At 40.4% G+C, this 23,127-nt stretch overlaps 1 protein-coding gene and 1 long non-coding RNA gene across 6 annotated transcripts; one reads left to right on the top strand and one right to left on the bottom strand.

Moving 5' to 3' along the window:
• The first annotated feature begins 2,675 nt into the window (after positions 1-2,675).
• On the top strand, positions 2,676-14,772 carry LOC125981807 (uncharacterized). Of its 2 annotated transcripts, XR_011086532.1 has the most exons (5): positions 2,676-3,040; positions 9,270-9,322; positions 10,307-11,835; positions 12,045-12,135; positions 14,404-14,772. It is a non-coding gene; the product is annotated as an uncharacterized lncRNA (long non-coding RNA). The 2 variants fall into 2 exon arrangements; XR_007486173.2 differs by having other exon boundaries at positions 12,045-14,772.
• slc16a2 (solute carrier family 16 member 2) lies at positions 4,553-21,269 on the bottom strand. 4 transcript variants are annotated; one of them, XM_049741625.2, is made up of 8 exons: positions 21,041-21,269; positions 20,335-20,762; positions 12,656-12,800; positions 11,377-11,863; positions 10,297-10,440; positions 7,755-7,983; positions 5,613-5,867; positions 4,553-5,511 (listed from the first exon to the last, which is right to left on the bottom strand). In XM_049741625.2, exons 2-7 carry the CDS (start codon positions 20,726-20,728, stop codon positions 5,623-5,625), a joined length of 1,644 nt encoding a protein of 547 aa, XP_049597582.1. In that variant the 5' UTR covers positions 20,729-20,762; positions 21,041-21,269; the 3' UTR covers positions 4,553-5,511; positions 5,613-5,622. The 4 variants fall into 4 exon arrangements, with proteins under 4 accessions (XP_049597582.1, XP_049597667.1, XP_049597514.1 ...); XM_049741710.2 differs by having other exon boundaries at positions 21,017-21,269; XM_049741557.2 differs by having other exon boundaries at positions 20,999-21,269.
• Positions 21,270-23,127: the final 1,858 nt, after the last annotated feature.

The following is a 23,127-nucleotide window of genomic DNA, read 5'->3' on the forward strand; positions in this document are numbered from 1 at the left end:
TAGCTATTCGAGAGTCCAGTTGGCCAAAACCTACTGTATTGGTCATACAAGTAGCAGATTAAACATTCAAAAATAACAAATTATTTCTACAAGAGCAATAGGAACCTCGCAGCGGTCGCTGCTCAAATCCTAAGTACTGTATAATACAGCAATGCGTTGAGTGACAGGGTGACTCATCTTACAAGTATTTTGAGATTTAAACCCTCGTGAACATTTGAGATATGAGTGCTGTATGGTGGCAGTGAACTCAAAATGAACTCCAAACTGTTGCATTTTGTCACGTTGGACTTCCACTGTACATATAACTCATGTTTTCAGTTTAAACTACATGAACTGTAACATTTTAAAAAAAAAGACAAATAGCCAAGTAACGTGTATTATATGTATTTTTAACTTCGGCTGGGAAAGAGAAAAGAGAAGGCAAAGTTTAGCAGATATTGATGTTGGAATTTGGTGTGAAGAGAACCTGAGCTGAGAAAATTCGGTAACTGTTCAGACCGGTCTGAAAAGGTAGATTGGTTTTTAATTGAGGTTACTGCTGTGAGTCAAGTGTCTCACATGTAATACTCGTCCACTATCAACAACTACAAAGAAAAAAATAAGGTTTCAGAAAATAACAGATCAAAACAAGATGCCAAATAATCAAATATATTTATAATAAATATATATATATATCATAAATTATATTTATATGTAAAAAAAAATCCAACCGTTCAAATAAAAGAACTGTCAGCACCTCCAGCGATCTATGAGAATTATTTTTACTCCTGTTTGTTCTCTTTAATTCTCTTAAATTGTGACGGTTTACTGTAATTTCTTTATGTGGGAAAAATAAATGAATATCTTATCAAATACCCCAACACAAATACCATATTACAACAACATCAACATGGTGAAAACTCTACTGATGTCTAACATAATGAACAGAAAAGTAAATGGGCAAGTCTATGCGTAGATTGTATCTTAGTAGTTTTCTACAATTTTTTATTGGCAAAAATTACTCAACATTAATCTGATTAGGGAGTTGTACAGTACGGGGCACTGTGGCTCAGTAGTAGAGTCCACAGGTTGAGGGTTTGATCCCTAGCTATTGTTACCACGTCAAAGTCTCCTTGAGCAAGACACTGAACCCTCAATCACTCCTTTGTTTATTTATTATTTATTCATCACTCTTATTTATTCATTGTTTGTGCCTTCTTGTTTTTATTTTTTTGTGTTGTTTACTTGTATCTATATTGTGTACTGTCTTGTCATCGTGGGATAGTGGGAACGTAATTTCGATTTCTTTGTGTGTCTTGGCATGTGAAGAAATTGACAATAAAGCAGACTTTGACTTTATTGTATGTCATCAGTAGATGAATGAGGAAGCAGTGTGAAGCACTTTGACTACCAAAGGTAGAGAAACGGTATAGAGGTTATAGCCCATTTACCAACCTGTTTGTGTTATTTAGAAGACTATCTAGCTACTATGACTAGCTACGACTAGCTTACAGTATGCGGCTGGTGCATGAAAAAGTCAAACAGCCTGTATGTGTCAATTGACCCTATGAATGTTCTGTCTAATTAGATGTAAAAATATAACAGCCTGTATGTGTTAAGTGACCTTATGAATGTTCTGTCAAATTGGATGTAAAAATAATGTAACAATCTAGTGAGTTGTATTTGTATGCTTAAATGCTTCTTTTTGCCAAATGATTAAGACCACTTCTTTGTAGCACATACCAGTGAACATAAATCTCACTTCAGTTTGCATGTTAACTCTAAATATGCAATTTGTAAATGCTTGAGCAATAATATTAAGTAAATTATTCAACATGAAATAAACTTGGATTACGGTGAAAACCCGTACATTGTGGTTATTCGATTTAAGGAAGAGTTATCTTGTGTGCCTAGCTAGAATTAGCTTGATTGTTTTGTCACTTTTTTTTAATATATATCGTAATTTCCGGACTATAAGCCGCGACTTTTTTCCCAAATTATGAACCCTGCGGCTTATAGTCAGGTGCGGCTTATATAAGCTTTTTTTCGTGATTTTTGTGATGACTTGATCACTTCTATACACTCGTAAAAAGGCTGCGAACCACTGTTGTGCGGTATCTTGAAGAAAAAAACAACAACAAAAATACTATTTTGAAACGCTACTATGGCTCCTGCTTATTCTGGCTGTGTTGCTTGTGACTATTATGAGCTTTAGTAGGAATGCACGCTAGGTGACCTGCGTCAAAGGGCTCTAAACCCTTTCTCTTACTCTAGCATGTGACTCAGAGTTCACGCAAAGCAGTGGCGCTGTTTGGACCATCTGCATTGTATTAAAACCCAATCAATCAGCATTTAAATTCAATTCTTCTGACATTTTGCTCACCAAAAACAAGTTGTAATGAATGTGTACTTTTAATGCTATTTATTCAGAAGGTTACTTTGAACCCCGAGGCTTAAATGGCGGCGCGGCGTATTTATGGATTTTTACGGCTTTCTGTGTACTGTCTTTCTTTGTAAAAAACTCATGTGCATGTGCGGCTTATAGTCCGGTGCGGCTTATGTAAGAAAAAAACTAAAATATCCCTGAATTTTAGCTGGTGCGGTTTATAGTCCGGTGCGGCTTATAGTCCGGAAATTACGGTATATAAAATAGATGTAACAATATCTCAGTCCATCTATGGCTCTGTTCAATAATCTTCACATTCATTTAAAGATCAGCATTTGTGTCTTCTTTACTCTTTAGGGGTCATAAGAAATGATCCGTGCGATTAAAACAATCTACAGATGAAGAGAAAATGTCTTAGACAAGGTAACAATAAGTTATTCCTGAAGGCTTTGATGCATGTACAAACAATTATGGCAGGGACTTCCTGAAAGAACTCGGAAGTAGCAATGAGCTATGTACGTATGCTTTCCCTTCATTTGGGGCCTAAAAGCCCAAGGAGCAACGTTCGCATCGAACTTTATTTTTGTTTTACGGCAACCACTGGAAAAGATTTGAAAGATTCGCCGGCTACCCCACAAAGATTAAAGATTGAGAGCAGTGTCACAAGAGCATCAGGTATGATTTCTTGTATATGGAGACACAGCACAAAAACTACATGGCAAAATATTAGTACTAGTGTTAGTCAGGCAACAACACGTTTTACATTTTTCTGAACGTTCCTATGTGGCGTGTGTTAGGGTTTTTCAGATTATCCTTATCGTATGATTATGTTGGAATGCAACCAGTAATAAATAACCTACCTTGTCTCATCCTACACAAGGTCGTAAAACACCCCCTGACTAGAGCAAAAGGGCTTCCTATTCAGTCTGCTCTTCCCCCCACTCTGTTTCTCTTAATGAATATGTCCTTGCAGTTGGGAGATTTCAGACCTCCATTCGAACATCGCTGCACGCACAGCAACGAATGGACTCTCCACCTGCAGGTGTCTAAAAGGCCTTACTTGTCTCTCGTGTGGTTCTTGCAAAATAAATTGGAGTGAGCAAATCTCTAACAGCGTGCATTTAGATTCTTGCTGGTCAGTATTAACCTAAATGCAATAATTACATTCAGTATTTTAATATTAATCTGCATATAATGTTGTTGCTATTATTAGGCGACACGTACTGTAAGTGAGGTGGTTAACAGAGTGGAAAGTAGTGAAATTGATATGATTTAGCGGTTGGCCAACTATGTCCAACCTCCTAACAAAATGCAACCAATTTTAGAACTGTATGGGTGATGATACATCTCAAAACGTTTGAGGTTGCTCATTGATTCACTGTCGGAAGCGACAAGAGTTCAGAAAGTAGCGAAACATCCGACTGTACCTTGTCGCTGGCCACTATTTTATGTCATCCTCCTCCTAACGCGCTACATTAAAAGAAAGCAGGATTGAAATTTTTTCTTTTATGATGCGTGAAAACGAGCGTTTCCACCAGTCGGTAAGTGACATAGCAACTGGACGCACGCAACCAGTACCACGTAAACAAAACGACAGTTCCTGGTCATACCAAAAGTCCCTCCCATAATTCATGTAAAGGCTCAAGGGGCCGAGGAATAAATTGGATAAAAGCAGGAATGAGAGGATTAGTGAGTAACACAAAAGAAGGAAGATTAAATATTTCCTTCTTGTGAGATGACCCAGTTCAAGTTCACTGTTGAAGAAAATGGTAGAAGGGTAGAAAGAAGAAAGTCTCCCTGCAAGGGAATAGTTCCAAGAGGCTAAGATGCCATTTGAAATGTGAGAAAAATTCCACTTAAAGTCATTAAGACCTCAACATACGTAACTGACAGTACAGAAAAGAAAAAAGATAAGAGTACTTCATGATTAAAGCCACAGATCATGTGGCATTATTGAGAACTCTCCCCCCAAAAGCTTCACAGAAAAGTAAAAATGGAAACGAAAAGCTAATTTTGCACGGAATCTGAGTGACCCAGCTTTGTGTCATCCATCAAGCATCCGACATGAAATGCAATATGAACAATATTTTCCTTGTGCTTGCGTATGAAACGCTTCTATGAAACATTAACTTGTGTCTCCTATGAAGGCGGCTGGTAAAGTAGCAAGTACATTTTCAGGTGAGGTGATTGCTGTTTTTCACTCATGATATTCGCAACGCAAGACATTTGTTTCACCATTGTTTCGACAGAAAAACAAAGAAGATGAAAAAGTAAATGTTGGAATCATCAGCAGAGGTGGATAGTGCACTCAGAGAAACTAAGTTTCCCTGTAAGAATGCAAATATAAATGCTTGTTATTCTTACAGAATTCAATGACGTTTTTACATCATCACTGATGTTGACTGAACAGAAGATGCCTGCCAATCCGTCATACACGAAAAAAAAAGATCAGTTTCCTTTCTGTGATGTAATTCAACTTAATGCCGTCACGAGTTGAAGCAAATATACCATAGAATGTACTTGTTTTTCATTTTCGAGGTAATGGGATAGATCACACTTTCTGACGAGTACACCGTAAAATGTTTCCTCAGTGAAAAAGTACAGTTGGACCCCTGCTATTTGTAGGGGATAGCGGAAAATCAGTGTATAATTGATGCCTATCATAACTGAATGAAGCAAAAAAGACAAATGATTGAGTAAACAGGGATCTACAGCCAATAACAAAATATGGGTTGGTTTCCATAAATTAAAAAAATACATACTTAAATAGTACGTTTAGAAAAGTATTAGGGCAAAGAAAATCCACAAATAGGTGAGTCCTTAGGTGTCAAACTGTAAATTTAAGGGGGTCCACTGTATACAGTTTACATTCATATCTTTAAAAGATATTCCATTTAGACTTCCGGATCATAGCAAAATATTAAGCTTTCGAAATAAATCCCAATTATACAAAATCTCTTCATTTCATTCCTCTTGGAGGATATTTTGCTGCCTTCTCAGACAGTGTTTTGCTTCACCTCCTTAACTAGCATAGCAGCGAGCCTTCTTATCATCACCACTCCAGCTTCAAACTTGCTCACACAGTTTGTCTTGACAAAGTTCCACTCAGCAGGGTCGAGGAGGAGGCGAAATCAAAGGTCAGGCAACTGCACAGTCCCGCCAATGTAATTGGGAGAAGGGTAATTTTAGGATGAGAAATCAAAACAAATGGGAAACATTTTGACGCATATAAACGTATCGTAGTTACCGTTTTTAAATTAGATGTGCGTCTCAGCGTCAGTGTAGCCGGGCAGCATGTCTCCATTGGAGCAGCTTTTTGGTGTCGGTTGGGCATTGGGTAACATATGCGTGGTCGTCTCTTCTGGTGCTGCCTCCGTGCTGCCACGCGCCAGTCGGCTGTGTATCAGGGGTACAAAGAACAGCACCACCCCTCCGATGATGGGGGGCACACCGGCTACTGAGAAGGCTACGGTGTAGTCCCCAAAGTAGTCGTGTAGCAGACCTGCAAAGTGGAGAAAGAATTGAGTGGTATGTTATGGGTTCAATTATGAAATTCACGGTTGATGAACTCATTAACAATGTTGCACATTCGGATGACACAGTGTTGATGGTTTCTATAATTGCAACTTGATATTTGGGCAACGAACAGGTGGTTTTTCAACGGATTAAAACAATCCAGGTTTACAATTAGTGCCATTAAATACTAATAAAGCTAAAAAAAAAAAAAGAAGCGCACCTCTATCTAATGTTTAAAACATGCTGCAGTGGAGCTGGGATCTTTACAGATACAATGCAAAAACAGAAATTTTTTTGCGTCGCTCTATTTCAACTGATACTATATACTAATAGACATTAAAAGGAATTTCCAAACCTCTTATTTAATGATTTTCACAATGGTATCTTCTTCCTTTACTTTTCTTACTTTTAAGGAAACAATCTTTAATTTTATTCATTTATTTATTAGCATTAGGCCTCGGAGGTTAACTATAATTTATGTAGAGGCGAGATTAAATAAACATTCATTTACAACAATTTGAGTTTTTTTTCCATGGTATATATTGTAACATGCTATTTGTGTAGCACCTTTACAGACCAACTATAAAACAAATCTCAGACAATAAAATGCAAACAACTTAAAGTGCATAACGGCTACAACAATAACAATCACCTAAACCGGCAAAAATATTCTTGGTATATTCGAACTTCCCACTGCCAAGCATGCAAGTTTTACAGCTGTGCTTCAGCTGCTCCACACTCCCTGTTTACAGATGACGCAAAGCAAATGCATTGAACATGCTGAAGCAAAGGGAGGGCAACTGGTTCAACGCTGCAGCATGTGATCTATCTAAGAACCAGTTTGTGAATTCAGAATGTGCACACTGTTGTTGCCCATTCCATTGGAGCGTTTGCCCAGGTAGTCTACACGTGTACAGCACATGTGGACAAAGTGATGTCACTAAGTATTGACATCATCAAATAGTTATTTAAGTTTATCATCCAGAAATACTTCGTTGGATGGCTTTAGTGTACATAACTCAAATTGTTTGTCAATCCTTGAATGAACATGAACCACAACTCAGATTAGGGGGTGCAAGGGACCAAAATTAAAACTTTTCGCAGATCAAGTATCAATGACCTCTGACCAGCATAAAGATTTTCCCACAGAATTCCAAAAGATTGGAACCTGTGTCAGTTGGGGGGGACTCATTTTTTCCTTGCAAATAATCAAATACGTAGTATGTTTTAAGCATGTATAACCATGCTGCCTTTACCGATGGGCTCACTTGGATTTATCAGAATATGAATAAATAAATAAATAAATAAATAAATAAATAAATAAATAAATAATGCTTGATTTTTCTTTCAACCATTTTACATTCTAGTACAAGTTGACCAAGCCGCAACCTGCACCGTGGCCGTAACTATAGTGTGTGCAATGAAAGATCCTACCAGAAGTCTTAAAAGTTTCATATTATTCTGCCATTTGTTGAAATCAGATTAAGGGAGAGTGTTGAAAAAACGCAGTAATAACATGCCTGGGGCAATTAACAAACGCTTTGTCCTCTGTGCTCTTATTAGACGACTGTAATGATACTAAAGAGAGAGGAGGTTTGCTTGAAGGAGCGTAGGGAACTGAAAACAGGCTGAGCACAGAGGGCCTAATATGTATGCTACTTTAGCCTGAAGACAAATGCTCAGACAACCAACAGTTGGCTGCAAGCCCGTGCCATCCCACTCTTCATAACTAAACAGTGCTATCTCCACCATCACTGTCTTTGCTAAAGTATTTGACTTTGCTAATATTAATAAACTCACAGCTCTTGCTGGATTACAACCTTCAGTATTACTGTGTTGATTAAAACAGATAGACAAAAAACTAGTCCTTCACCTGCAATTGGTGGACCTGCAGTCATCGGAAGAGACATGAGCCCGAGCAGATATCCAATGGCCTGCGAGGCCTGCATGGGCCCAACCAGCTCAAATGCGATGGGAGCCATCATGGTAAGGAAGCATCCGTCACACAGTCCCAGGAATACACACACCACCACAAGTTCCTCAAAGAGAAAACACTGTGGGATCATAATGGACATGAGTCCCAGTGCTATGAAGGATGCCACCTATAAAAGACAGAAGAAACAGGTTATATTTTTCTTCTCACGTATCACCACAGTGTGTGCATATGTGCATGTCTTGATGTACATGGGTAGAATGGTGCAGATTTTAGCACAACTTTATGACCATGTGCCTTATTTCCATATTTGCTGATACAATTTTCCATCCTGCTAAACAAACATTAATATTTTGATTACAAGATATACATATTTGCCTGCTTCCCTTATCTTTATTTATCTAGTATTTAGGGTAGTGTGAATTATCAAGTATGCTTAGTATGAAGCAAGTTGATTTGAGCTCACTGCCATCATATATGCTCAAGCGTCCACTGACAGGTCAAGGTAGAAAATCAGTCGACAGCTTGCAGCTTGCATCTTGAAAAACCCATAAATTGAGTTACTTGTATCTCAAGTCACCATTGTAGGTGTATTTTATAGGGTTTACCGGTACTTTCATTTTACAATTTTACAGCAGCTAAGGCTTAAAACATTGATTGTACAGTTAAAGATGGGCAACAGTTTCACATTGAAATCGGTACTTCCCTTATTTCCTGTAGGAATTTTTGCGGCACTGTGAGGCGTTGGTTAGCACGTCCGCCTCACAGTTCAGAGGGTGCGGGTTAGATTCCACCTCCGGCCCTCCCTGTGTGGAGTTTGCTCCCTGTGCCTGCGTGGGTTTTCTCCAAGCACTCCGGTTTCCTCCCACTTCCCAAAAACATGCATGGTAGGCTGATTGATTGGAGAACATGCAAACTCCGCACAGGGAGGGTCGGAGGTGGACTCAAACCCATAACCTCTGAACTGTGGGGCAGACGTGCCAACCAGTGTACACTGTGCCCCAGTAGAAATTGAAAACACGTTCCCTTGGTAACCATGACAAAAGTGCATTTTAAGGACCCGAACAAAGTGTTGTAATTTGAAACTACAAGTACACAAGAAACACATTGCAGTTCACCTCAAAACTACTCTATTCTACTGTGCTCGCCTTTTCTACTCTTAACGTTCAATCACCCGGAACAGTATCCAGCAGTTTTTTATAATGGAACTCTTTTGTGCATGCAAATTAGGATTTATCAGCAGTCAAACCATTTGAACTTATTTAAACTTATACTGAATGAACTTTGATTCAATGTCTGTGCCAAGTAAACAACCACAGTTGTGCAAATTAAGTTAATAGTTAATTTGAAGTTACAGATTGTTGTCTTGTCTTCTTTCTGAAATACAGCACATGGTGTTCTATTGATCTTCCCCAAAAAAGTATAATAACGTATATGTGAAATGTTCTGTTACAGCACTTACAGGTAATGATTGGTCAGACTTTGATCATCCTGGAGCTGATCAATGGGTAAGCCTTTGCCATTCTAGTTATTCTATCCATTAAATGGTTGTTTTCCATTTTCTTTCACCTCTGTTTTTTTTTGTTCAATTTAAATTATTGGAGATCATTGAAGATGAAAAGCCTATCTTTTTTGTAATTATATACAAGTTGCCCCCACTCCAATCAACTTTTTAATCAAACTACGCAGTTGTTCTGAACAATGCAGCGAACGTCTCATTTTCCTAAAAATTTCAAAGAAAAAGTATGTTTAACAGAATTCACCCTTAAATAGGAATAACTGATTCACACTTGTTTATTCCACAAAGTTGCCAAAATTATTGTGAACACCACCTTTTTACTTCTTTTGTTTTACTAATAGCCCAATTTCAAAGAGTGTTCATATCATGAATGCTTAGTCTTGTTGGATTTGTGAGAATCTAATGAATCTACTTGTACCTTGTTTGCCATGTAGCGATAAAATATATACTCCAAATCTGGATTCATATTTTTAGTCGCATAAAACTACGACTATTCTTCCAAACACAACTGTAGATAAACTCATGAAGAAAAAAATTAAAAGTGCATGGGCATGAATAATCACAATGTGATCCAAATGCTTAAGAGGGTTGTACATTTATATGAAAAACGCAAACTCCTCGAAAAGATTGTGTGTTCTCCTTGAGCACTACTGCCACCTTCAGCTTGGGCATCTTATAATAAGGCTATGATATACTGTAGCATTTTGATAAGTACGACACAATATTATACGGCAAAATATGTATTAATATGACAAAGTACATATATACGTACATATTTGAAATTTAGGAAGCTCTATGGATTTTGCTATTCTGCAAGAAAAATGTAAATAAGCATCCCACCGGATGACAGTAGATACAATAACTGATCAAGTTCTGATGGTGTAAATTTCAACTAAATGTTCAAGGATCCAGACGTGCCCAAGGACACTGGATCAAACTCTCTACTGTCATTAATTTTCTGACCTGCATGTAGATCTTCCTCAGACCTGGAATGAGGTCCCCGACTTTGCCGAAAGTGAGACGTCCCACCCCCGATGATGCTCCGATACAAACAAGGAGGACCCATTCCTTCTTGGTGCCCTTAAACTGCTCTTTGACAAAGTTCATCTGTCGCACAAAAACAAAAGACATGTGAAGTCATTTAGTTGAACAGACAACATTCTGGAAAACATCCTCATGTTTTGGTTTATACATACATAAATAACTAAGTGGATTGTCTACTCGGTCAAATGTTAGCTTTTGGAACAGCGCAGCAGGAATGTAGTATGTTAATATTTATATGGGTGAGAAGGCAGCCCACTCCCTCAAACCCTTAAATCAGATCCAAATAACAAAACGACCCTCTGATGTCTTTCCTGAGCATGCTGGACTATTTGCTCTGCTTTGAACGGTTTCTTATGCATGAATTGCCATAGGATAAGAAGGTTTCAGGACGCAAAGGGGCCATACAGGAGAGGTTTCCTGAAGCGGTCAAGTCATTACAAAGGCCGGGGCTGTGTTTACACCTGGGCCTGGGCCTGAAACAACAGTTCTGGAAGAGGGAAACAGAAGCTCACATCTGGATACTGGGGGGTCAACTTGTCAGCTCTGTATTGCTGCAAGTTTACACCACGTCCTGAACATTTTTTTCAGTTTTGTAGATGGATAGTTTGATATTGAATTAATATAAACTCTGTAGTTTCTGGTCCCGAGGCCAAAAGAAAATTAAGATTTCCCGCACTGTACAACCCTGACATAAATGCTCCAAGTTTTTCCAAGTGAGCTGGGAGACTAAATATTGAAAGACATGTGATCGCAAGTCCCACATTAAACTATACTGTTTTTTCCAATTATATGGTGAAGAAGTCAATATTGTTTCATTCTCAGTGACATTGCATGTAGATAAAAAATGATACAGCATGTACAACATGGAAATATGTTTACTTTCCATGATAGAAAAGAACGCAATCAGAAAGGAACAGACTGAATTATTTTTACTAGCCATCCTGAGGCGGACATATTCTAAATAAAGCATTCAGTGGAACAGGGGCATAATGTTCTTACCAGATGGACATAAGGCACAAAGTAGCCTAATACAGCCGTAGCAACCCCAAATGCCCACACACGGTAAGTGAGGATGCGAAACACTCGCAGGTTGAAGTATTTTCTGACCCCCGCCAACACTTTGTGCCACCAGTTCCCACTCGGAGGAGTCACCCCTGCCTGCGTTTGAGGCTCAGCGGGGCCTGTTGGTCCCATGCAAGGTCCAGCAGGTAGCAATGGCTTGAACGTTAGCGCCAGCAAGGCTTGCACAAGCATGAAGAGGCTGAGGATCTGGAAGGTTCTGCTGAGTCCCAGCGGCTCCACTACTTTGTTCAGCAAAACCGGGAGAACCATGGAGAAGAGGCTGGCTCCTGCCGTCACCACGCCGTTGGCAAGGCCCAGGCGCTGGCGAAAGTAGTGGCCGAGGATAACCAAAGAGGGTTGGAAAGCAAAGGAGGATCCACAGCCAAACAGTATTCCGTAAGTAAAATAGCGGAGGCTCAACGAGCTAGAACAGAAAAACAATCAAAGACAAATTAACTGGATGGCATGACAGATTGATTCATTTACACGTCTGCAAATTGTTTTCATGGGAACCTATGTTTACATTGAGATTATTTTAAATAAGGATGCAACATGGACACTGATATTATTTCTGTTACTCTTCAACTCTTGAACTATTTACAAAGTGGTGGACCTCGCCCCATCCCTGTTTGTGGACACCCAAGCCTTTCAAGGATACTACTGTTATACCCAATCATGACACTCGCCTGACCCCAGGTAACCTCCTTCACCTGTGGCAGAGGTTTTACTTCTTTTTTTTTCCCCCCAGTATTTTGTAGCCCCTGTCCCAGCTTTTGGTGAATGTGATACAGGTATCAGAGAGAATATTTGCACACACAAAAAATAAACAAAACAAATAAAATGATGTTTATCAGTTTGACCAATAAATATATCTTTGTAGTGTATTCAATCCAAAGTCATTTGAAATGTTGCAAGTCATTGTATTGTGTTTTTACTTGCAATGATGTATTTAAACAACATCCCCAATTCAGTCGGTTAGTATTTTCCAATTTCAAGCATTGGAATGGATCACATGGATGCACCACACATGCATGTCTTAATGTTTTAGAACAGGAGGTTTCCAAAGTTGTTAATTTTCATCCACCACTGAAGAATTCATATTTGATTAGCCCAGTAGAGGATGCATTAGAATAAATTTGGGTCAAAACATTATATTCATGAGCAGTCCTCATTTATCTGCATGTCTTTATTGAACGGGGAAGAAATTACAGCTTACTTTGCAAAAGACGTGCTGAGCAATCCAATGAATGCCAAGAGCGCCCCACTGACGGCGGTTTTCCGACAGCCGAAGTGGTCCGTGAACATGCTGACCACCGGTGAACAGAAGAAAATCATCCCCATGGCGAGAGCCCCGACCCAAGCTGCGGAGATAACAAAGACATATCAGACAGCATTAGATCAATAGCAATGTGTTGCAGACATTACTTGAAGAAAATTAAGGCAATAAAACAATTGCACCACTGTGAATTAAAGCACGTGTTGACAGGAGATGGGATGTCTACACAAGGACACGTCGTTATCCTTTCTTCAGTGGAAAGAACTAAGCTAGAAAGAAAATTGTTGTTTGTGTGTGTCACATAACTCACATACGAGTGAATCAAAATGGAGAATATCTTTAAGAAAAGCATTGTAAGTAGTAGTAGGCAATTTGAGATTTGTGATTATTCCATTCTAGAATAAGACAGTTGGAGATTTTAATGCACAAACACTCCATTGTTTATGCTAATATTCTTTTATTAGAAAAAAGGTCACTGTGGCATTAAGGTTTTCTTGTTTAAAAATCCGTTGTTAAAGCAACAGTGGATGTATAAAAAGTCTACACATTACAGTTCCAAATCCAGCTTGTGCAAAAAAAAATCAAGATTTAAAAACTTTTTAAATCATTATTATGACGACAACTTGGAGAACTCATTTGGGAAAAAAATTCTGAGAACGCAAGTAAAAATAAATAACTGAGATCATGTAGTTGTGCATGCGCCGTCTTATAACTTAAGATGTTCTCAGAAATAACCAATTACAAACAAACTCGTGCTAAATGGCAGTCATCACATACCTCTGATTATTCCAAATTAAATCACACTCATTCTTGGAACTTTTCCTGTCATTATTTTGCTTGATTGATTGCACATTAGAAAAAAAGACACATTCTGTGAGCTTTTTCCTCTGATTCGGTGTGACTTACAGTACTATTTAAGAACACGTGTGTAATTCATCGTAACCTTTACATATGAATACACAACAGGACCAAAAACTGCAATATGTTCATCCATCCTTTATCCATCAGAAAGTGGAAAGTCATTCTGTGGTGCAATGTCCACGCACAGTCAAAAACTGCCATCCAAATGTTCAAATGCAAGCAAACAACTGTCTGGCTGTAGTTACCTGGGAAACATAGGTATAACAGCTCTGAGTGAAATCAACCAAACGTGGAGGCCGTGTTATTCCAAATACCCTTCATATCACTCCCCAGTACTGAGACCAAATAGACTAACACACTCACATACTTCAGGTCATGCGAGTGTGTTAGTTCATTTGGCCATACAGTTTCTAATATGCTGTGCCATTATATACAGAGTATTTTAGCAAACATTTCTCTTCTCAGTGGTGATAATGCAACAAATAAATAGTTGTTTAAATTTGTTCCCAAGACTCAAATGTGACTTGGTTCAACAACATAACACTGTTCACCTGCAAGCTGCGTAGAATTTATCCCACAGCAGGGGGACTTATTTAGTTATGATTGCAAAAGATAATATAAAATATGAAAATAACAAGGATTGTCCAAACAAACCAGGTAAAATTATTCACAAGCAACAATAAACTTAAAAACGGTGGGGGAAAAGTGGAGAAAAAAAGAAAAACATGTTTTTGGGTAGTTACGGTTAAGGTTGGCGCAGGAGGTGGGAAGAGCTGTCTACAATGAATGTTCACTTGGCTAACATTGTTCTGTTCAACATTTTGCAGCCAAGGGCAGACTGAGCTTTTTTCAACACGCTCGAATGAGCTCTCCCTATGATTCCTCCTTCCCAGTACACAACGACCACTGCTGAGACAACCGCTACTTCCAATTCTACCACCACTTCAGTCGCTTCTATCACACAGTTCCTGACAAAGTGACGAAAATTAATGACCAGTCTTGGATGAGCCTGCCACTAAAGTTATTTTGTTTTTTTTCCTGCAAGAAGAACTGGATTGGTTCTATGATTCCAAACCCTATCGAAATAAATGAAGATTCAGCTGTTCACTATTAAAAAGCTGGTTTGCTTCAGGATTGTTCATTATAGATTATGTCTGTGTCATTTGTTGGCAAAGAATAAATAGACTGCATTTATAGCTCCCGTGACCATTTTACAGTGGAACCTCTTTCATTACTAAGATTGCCAAACTTTTTCAAGTTCCAGTTCCATAAAATTAAAATGTAAATCACCAAAGAATGTTGCACAGAGCCCACTTTTCACTCACTGGGTCTTTTTGCTCCAATTTGCCAATTTGCCCTTGAATAGACCGAATCAAGTGGGCCCGTTATAGACTGCAGCAGTCTGAAACTGAAAGAAATGTGTGCCAGAGAGAGAGAGAGAGAGAGAGAGAGAGAGAGACAGAGACAGAGAGACAGAGACAGAGACAGACAGAGACAGAGACAGAGACAGAGACAGAGACAGAGAGACCGACAGAGACAGACAGAGACAGAGAGACAGAGACAGAGAGACGGAGATAGAGACAGAGAGACAGAGAGACAGAGAGACAGAGAGACAGAGACAGAGACAGAATAGTGTGAGAGAGAGTCTATAAGAAGCGCCAGAGCATTGAAGAAATAAAATGTATTTTGTTGTGGTTTTTGCTGTAGCGAGGGCGTCATGCAGTCAGCTTCCAGAAAATTTTGGGTACTAGTTGCTAAAAGTTAAAAGAGTAATATTTATCAACAAAATAGCAATTCTTAAGTCATTGAAATGCAACTTCAGAAATTGAACCATTCATTCCATGACACTGGTAGATCTCTGGTTTAATCATATTGGGTGGGGTGTTACATAAGACATTATCAAAATAGTTCTAATGCCAACCTGTCACCATCATACTTAACTGAAATTTAATGCCAAAGACAAAATTCAAAATTAGTCCTGACCTTGGTTGGTCAAAACAGAGAATCCCAAACGGTTTAATTGTGGGTATAAAACAAGGGCAGCTATGTTCAAGTGATTAAGATTGGTACCTACCACCAGGTGGGCCCTGGTTTAACCAATCGCAGCTCAGCTTCAGAATGTAATTTTCAGTCGAACTGAGATGGATAAAAACAGGTGAATTTTGCCTGTTTAATTCATATTCCACAAACTGGACAGTGGGAATGTGTTTTGAGTTGTTGGGTGGCACAGAGACATATTATTTAAAAGAGTGGTCCTCGACCCCCCCGGGCCGCGGACCGGTACTGGTCCGTGGATCATTTGGTACCGGGCCGCACAAGAAAGAATAAATAACTTGCATTATTTCTGTTTTATTTATCTAAGTATGAACAATCTTTTATTTTGAAAAATTAACCTTATTTTCTCCTACACCTACGTGACGTGAACATAACGTAACATTACTCATGTCAGAACAAATTGTTCGTCTCGAGCCTTGCCATCCATCCATCCATCCATCCATCCATCCATCCATCCATCCATCCATCCATCCATCCATCCATCCAATTTCAACACTCCTTATCCTGTTCAAGTTTGCTGGAGCCTATCCCAGATGACTTTGGCCAAACGACAGGCTACACCCTGAACTGATCGCCAGTCACAGGGCACATACAGAGATGAACAACCACTTACAGTCACATTCACAGCTTCACTGAGTGGGAACTGAACCTGTGCTGCTTCCACACAAGTCAGGCAAATACCGCTTTGTTCCCACATTAACATTTGTGCATCCATTTTCTATTGTGCTTGTCCTAATTAAGGTCACGGGTGAGCTGGGGCTTATTCACATTTGGTATTGGACGAGCCAGCTTCTGCAGCCGGGGATCAGACCGCCAAGGTCCCCGCCTTTGGCTGCCGCCTAGCTCACATTGCACCCGACCCCTTCGGCCCCTCCCACAGGTGGTGAGCCCATGGGAAGGGGGACCCACGTTTCCATTTCGGGCTATGCCCGGCCGGGCCCCTCCAAATCCGAGTCCATGGTCCTCGATCGGAAAAGGGTGGAATGCCCTCTCCGGATCGGGGATGAGATCCTGCCCCAAGTGGAGGAGTTCAAGTATCTTGGAGTCTTGTTCACGAGTGAGGGGAGGATGGAGCGTGAGATCGACAGGCGGATCGGTGCAGCGTCGGCAGTAATGCGGACCCTGTACCGGTCCGTTGTGGTGAAGAGAGAGCTGAGCCAAAAGGCAAAGCTCTCAATTTACCGGTCGATTTACGCTCCTACCCTCACCTATGGTCACGAGCTATGGGTCGTGACCGAAAGAACGAGATCTCGGATACAAGCGGCCGAAATGAGTTTTCTCCGCAGGATGTCCGGGCTCTCCCTTAGAGATAGGGTGAGAAGCTCGGTCATCCGGGAGAGACTCGGAGTAGAGTCGCTACTCCTCCACGTTGAGAGGAGCCAGATGAGGTGGCTCGGGCATCTTATCAGGATGCCTCCTGGACGCCTCCCTGGGGAGGTGTTCCGGGCATGTCCCACCGGTAGGAGACCCCGGGGACGACCCAGGACGCGCTGGAGAGACTATGTCTCTCAGCTGGCCTGGGAACGCCTTGGGATCCCCCGGGATGAGCTGGATGAAGTGGCTGGGGAGAGGGAAGCCTGGGAGTCCCTCCTGAAGCTGTTGCCCCCGCGACCCGACCCCGGATAAGCGGAAGAAGATGGATGGATGGATGGATGGATGGTATTGGACGAGAAGAAGGCTACACGCTCCACTGGTTGCCAGGCAGTCACTCACATGCCACATCTTGTATAGAGTACAAACAATAAACCATTCACACTCCTATTCACATCTGGACAATTCAGAATATTTAATTAACTTTAACTAACAAATGCGTGATTTTGGAATGCAAGACCAAGCCGGAGCGCCTGAAGAAAACTCACATAAAAGATATTTCCTTCTCACACCATCCCCACTGCGTATAAAAGCACAATGTGTTTGTTTTTCCCTTCAGTGTGGTGATTGACAGAGCAGAGTACAGCTGAGTACACACCTTGACATTGCAGGATTTTTGCATGAGTTGGCGCAGTAAGAATAAAGCCTCTTACATTGTGTAATTACTGAGAAATACCAGACCAACAACAAGTAATAAACACCCCATGCTCTCGTTGTTGAGTTAACGGCAGTCCAGAAAAATCCAACAATTTAACAGTGGAAACTCCTTGGTCCAGCACACTAGAGGTGTACAATTTTATCAAGGATATATGCCCCTAAAAATCTAAATCTAACGAGATATCAGCAAATATAATAAGCCCTTTGTTCAAATCAACAAATCACTTCTTTACGTGTCTTTTTCTGCAGCACATAGTCGAAAAGATAACACACGAAATGTCAACATACTGGCTGACCAGTTTTTGAAGCTGAGCCGTGATTGGTTGCGACCTGAGATCTGGCGACTGTGGTGTCATTTTCAGTCGACAGCAAGTGGCAGAATGGCCGCCCACTGAGATGGAGAAAAAAAGGTGGATTTTGCTGCTTTAGTCATATACCACACACGTAATATTAATCAGAATGTCGTGTTTAGATTAGTAGGGGCACATACAACATATTGTAAAGAAATTTAGGGGGTTGACTTCCCCTTTAAAAATGCCTGCATTGTTAAGAGTTGTTCCATAGGGTTACCGTACTTCTATTGCCTTCATTTTCATTTGGATTTTTTCCAATCCAAAAGGATCTGACTAGCATTCAAGAATGATTACTGTTCGACTGCATGTTTCTCTCTAAATCAGTCAAATGATAATGTAGAAAAAAGGAAGAAAGAAAATGCAAGAGAAACAATACTCACAATAGTAAATGTAAACAGAAATATATTAACTTGTGAGTCAGGTTCAGACCAATCACTATTCACTGAAGATGGCGCTGCAAGAAGTTTGCTTCTTGTTTTATTCATGCTAGAAATTTTTGTATGGTTGGCTTGATTGTAATCCTTTCATATTGGACACTGACCAACCAAGAATTATCGAAGGGGGACTTAAGAAAATGGGAGACAAAATCAACTTCTCTGTCTTGCCTTCCCACATTATGAGGAATCTCTTGGGTTTCACAGAAAGGAACAACAGGTCAACTCAACAACTCATTGTTCGCATTCCTCCAGAGCCTTATGAACTAAACAAAGCTGCCATGAAAGACTTCTGACACATAGCATGCCCCCCAGCTTACTTGTGACTGTGGATGCAGTCTGGAGCAATTTCAAAAGGCAGAACCTCCCTCAAGAATCTTGTGCTGTGAATTTAATTGATGAATATTCATTCCTGAAATGCATCAGGGGATTCCTTGAGGCGTGAGACCCTGAGAAACTTGGATCAACATTGTCAGTAGCCTGTTATATAAACCAGAAGCATGCAGGTAAACAGCAGGGAAAACAATGGCGGGGTTGCGGTGGAGGCGGGCTTTATAGAGAAGTCAACTCAACTAAAGTCAATTCCTGGAACTCTAATAATCACAAGCTTCATAGCATTTCCTGGACAGTACAAAACAGTTACGTCCTGCCAAGCCTTTTCCCACCTGATACTTTCTGGCAGCAATGTGAGGAAAAAGGAAATCTAAATTATAATAACAATATTTAATTGATATGTCTTTGGGCAATAATGATTAGAAAGTAACTTTTTCACCACTTGATACAATCAAGGTCTGTCAGAAATGTTCCAGAACAAGCTACAAAACATGAGCAAAGTTTGTGATGAGACTATTGAGACTTGCTAGGGAGAGCCAAACAGGAAGTAAAAATTATAATGAATATTTTTATTTACATTGAGATTCTGATTAATAAACAGAATTATTTGTTGAGTTCAAATTTGTGTTTTTTATTCAACTGATAAATTTCACCTTTAAATATAACTTGAATGAACAGCCAGAGAAGTGTTTGCCAAATTAATTGTTTCTTCAATTATAATGTTTTTAGGATTGTGAGAAGCCAAAATCTAAATCGCAATTCAACTTCAGTCAATTGACCAGCTCCATTATCAAAATGCAGAGCCTTTAAATGAAGAGCCCGCTGTCACCAAGGTTGAAGACAGTACCGTCCTCTGCAAGTTCTTGCCACAGGCCCAGACCAACAGATCTACAGACGTTTTGCGGCTTATTCGTCAGTGTGCGAGAAAGGGTGAAAACTGTGTGACAAATGCATCCACAATACGCTCAGCATCTCAGAGTTCTTGGCAAACAAACACATTGCTGTCCTCAAACAACACCCCAGCTGTGTAATTTTTGTCTTCCTTCCCAAGCTCAAGGACGTCCCATCAAATGGACCTGCTTTGAAGATGCAAGTTGGCGAGACAACTGAGCTGTGGAAGATCCCAGAAGAACCCTTCCTGGAGTGCATGAAAGCATGGCAGAGAGGGCTGGAAAAGTGACTTTCACTAGCAAGGTGAAAACTGGTGGTTTAGATTTGAAATATATCATATGTGACGCCAGTCCAGGAAGATTTCTGACACACCTTGTATTGGGTCTTGACTTGTATTTGTTCCTGGTTTTCAGGAGAATATACTACCAGGCAGATGTTCTCAGTAATCTTTAACTAGATTCACATAACCTGGATGGTGAGTTTAATGGATGTAGCAAGTGTTAGTCAGATAGATAACTTAATAATGATTATTGTTAATTATCAACCTGATCCACACAAAAAAAAATCCAAGCCGCTTTTCATGGACAAGCTTCATATATGTATGTTTATTACATAGACCCAGTTCTCCTGTCAGAATGTCTGACAATGTATGTGTCCTACTTACCCACTTTGAACTGAACCGTCTTGTCCTCGGGGTCTGCATGCTCCCTCACCAGCATCATATGCAGGATGCCAAAAGAGTTCTGAATCCCGAAGATGGACCCATTGCACCAGGTGGCTGCCAAAACCACCAACCAGCCAAAACCTCCTTCGGGCGGTGCGAATCCTCCGCCGTGCCTCTCAGCTGTGTCAGTTTCGAGAGCCGGGGATGAGATGAGTTGCACGGCGCTGTCCTCCGGGGGGAGTTTACGCTCGCTCCCCGCTGAACGCTCATCCTTCTTCGAGCCCGACTCTTGAGCAGCATCGCCTTGCTCGTCCGGTGGACCGACTGCCGACTGCTCCGCCCCGGACACCACGCTAGACGGCTGCGCCGGGTTGTCTACCCCGTTCGTCCCCATCCTTTCTGGTCTACCGTTGAGGCGACTGCTGGCTCTTGGCGCACATACATGAGATATAGGTCACTGACATAAGCGTGGATTTGAATAGCAGATTTGATTGGTTCTCTTTCAAAACAAAGTGGGTGACAAGCACCCTACGCGTTGCTCACGGTCTCGGCGTCAATAAATAAAGCTGCGAGCCGATTCAATGTACGCATCCAGAAATTAAAAGTCGCCGTTGTCCAGTTCTCTGATTAAAAAAGACTCTTAACAGAAAGAGAGTGTGTTTACTTTTGGCTGCTCGCTCACCAAAGAACCCGCCGGACCACCAACCTGCATGCGAGCACCTCGTCTCGGCCTAGGCACCACTTTGTCCCCCACGTTAACGCAACGAAGGTTGATCTCCTAAATTAAACTTTCCGAATGAAGAGGGACTGACTATTTCTTGTGTGCGTATTCCATAGGTTGCGTCGTCCTGTCAACACGCCAACCAACAGACGGCGGCCGGTAGGGCCGTCATTCAACAACTAAACTCACGCCCTCCTTTGCTGGCAATAGTGGCAGACAGGTCGATACAAATGTTGATAGGGTCGATACCGACGTCGGCTAATACACATCGATATCGTTCTATGAAATGGACGTTTCAGTTTTCCCATGCACATGGTATGCATTGCTGATATTTTACTAAAGAGTTAAGTTCGCTGACTGTGTCTGTGGGTTGCTAGTCACTTGTCTCCTCTACCAAAGATGCAACTTCAAGGGGCTTACATGTTGTATAAACACACTTATTATTGAAAACATGTAATAAATTATCCACGAAAAAACGAGCTGCTGCAATACTCTTATACCTGACAGACCCAGACCTCTTTCCCAGACACAGAGGTTTACTGGTAGACTTTTCAGTCTCTTCATAATTCTAAGAACATTTTTTGAAAGAAATAACTGGTTCAACCAGTAAAATTTAAGCTGAAAAATAAATATAAATAAATTGCTGTTTCCCACTACAGTTTATTACAATGCACAAGACAACTTCACCAGGACATTTATTTCGTAGGACAGAAAAAGAAAAACACAGGAAGCAGTTCGCCCAGGCACGAGCATGATGCATACGTCTCTAAATATCAAGTACGGAAAAGAATCTGTATTGGTATCATTCAGATCGATATCTGCTTCTACAATGACAGTAGGGCGACCACGGGCTCGACAAGGGAAGGGATGGTATTTCGTCTCTTTTCGGATTTACGAACCGGGACGAACGTGTCTCGGTGGATTCCAAAATCGCACGTGTTATTCTGTTCGCTAACAACTCATGCTAGGTGGAGCAAATATTTGTTAACATGCGTACCTAAACGTGAGATAGTTTCTCATTTCGGGGCATCACAAATCTGTCCCAGTTTTCTCACAGCATTTGTTGTTGTGATCTCGAAGTCAGCAATTTTCTGATCACGTTAGCACAACGGCTGCAATAAATTCGCTGAATTACGCATCTAAGGTTGCCATTAAAAGCACCATATAATCATTGGGGATCGATGCATGGAGCGTGATCATTTGCTCCTTAATAAAGTAAGTCAACAGAGCAATTTGGAAACAAATGACCCACTATCCCTCTGTTTATTAACTCTCGGGTAGGACAATAAATGATACACAGAAATAATGAAAAATTGCGCACGTACGAGTCAGGCGAATACGTGACTACAACCCCAGTTAGAATATTTGTCTAAATGTTTTCAATGACGTGATCATTAAAAAGTCCTGTAAAAATTGTATCGAATACAATAACAGCAATGATAAAAATGCTCATTGCATCAATTAAAGGCATTTAGTGAGGAGTTTACATAAAGGGCAAATTTTGCGAGCTGTATTTTCCCGGTACTCTTTCTTTCTTTCTGTTGTATAAGCGTTTCTTGAGATAAAATGCGCAGTAACCAGAATTTACCACGAAGTGGTGCTGCAACTCTGTAAGATTTGCCCATGATGGAAAAAATCTTTCCTGGTAACATGCAGAAACCCAGATAAATTGAATTTAGCCTAGGAGTAAAATAGCAGAAAAAAATGCACATCATATTTTTATTTCAAGGTGTACAGTATTTTTCACATAAAACATTAGCAGACGCAAATATGAGTAAGAATGAACACGGTTTTGACTTTTTGTTTAACAAAATGTTGTATTTGTTGACACATTCACTATAAAACATAAATTATAGCCCCTTTCCTTTACACATGGTTTATCTGGCATTATCACCCCAGTGGCTTTTCTACTTATGGACAATAAAAGAAAATGTCAGGGTGAGTTGTTGGGTCTTTGAGAGTGCCCTGAACAGTTTCGATGCACCGTAAAATAAAACAAATGTGTATTTCCCCCCGAACAGATTTGTTTCCTCATCATTTCTATTTGACAGGTCAAATTGTTGTTGTTGTTG

The sequence above is a fragment of the Syngnathus scovelli genome, chromosome 1 (genome assembly GCF_024217435.2).
Source record: "Syngnathus scovelli strain Florida chromosome 1, RoL_Ssco_1.2, whole genome shotgun sequence".
Lineage (NCBI taxonomy): Eukaryota > Metazoa > Chordata > Actinopteri > Syngnathiformes > Syngnathidae > Syngnathus > Syngnathus scovelli.

Excerpts from the sequence above, each read along its gene's own strand:
- slc16a2 (XM_049741625.2), bottom strand. The coding sequence starts at position 20,728 with ATGGGGACGAACGGGGTAGACAACCCGGCGCAGCCGTCTAGCGTGGTG. Across the intron at positions 11,864-12,655 it reads CTCAGCACGTCTTTTGCAAA|CTCGTTGAGCCTCCGCTATT; the intron begins GTAAGCTGTAAT and ends TTTCTGTTCTAG. Across the intron at positions 10,441-11,376 it reads TTGTGCCTTATGTCCATCTG|ATGAACTTTGTCAAAGAGCA; the intron begins GTAAGAACATTA and ends TTTGTGCGACAG.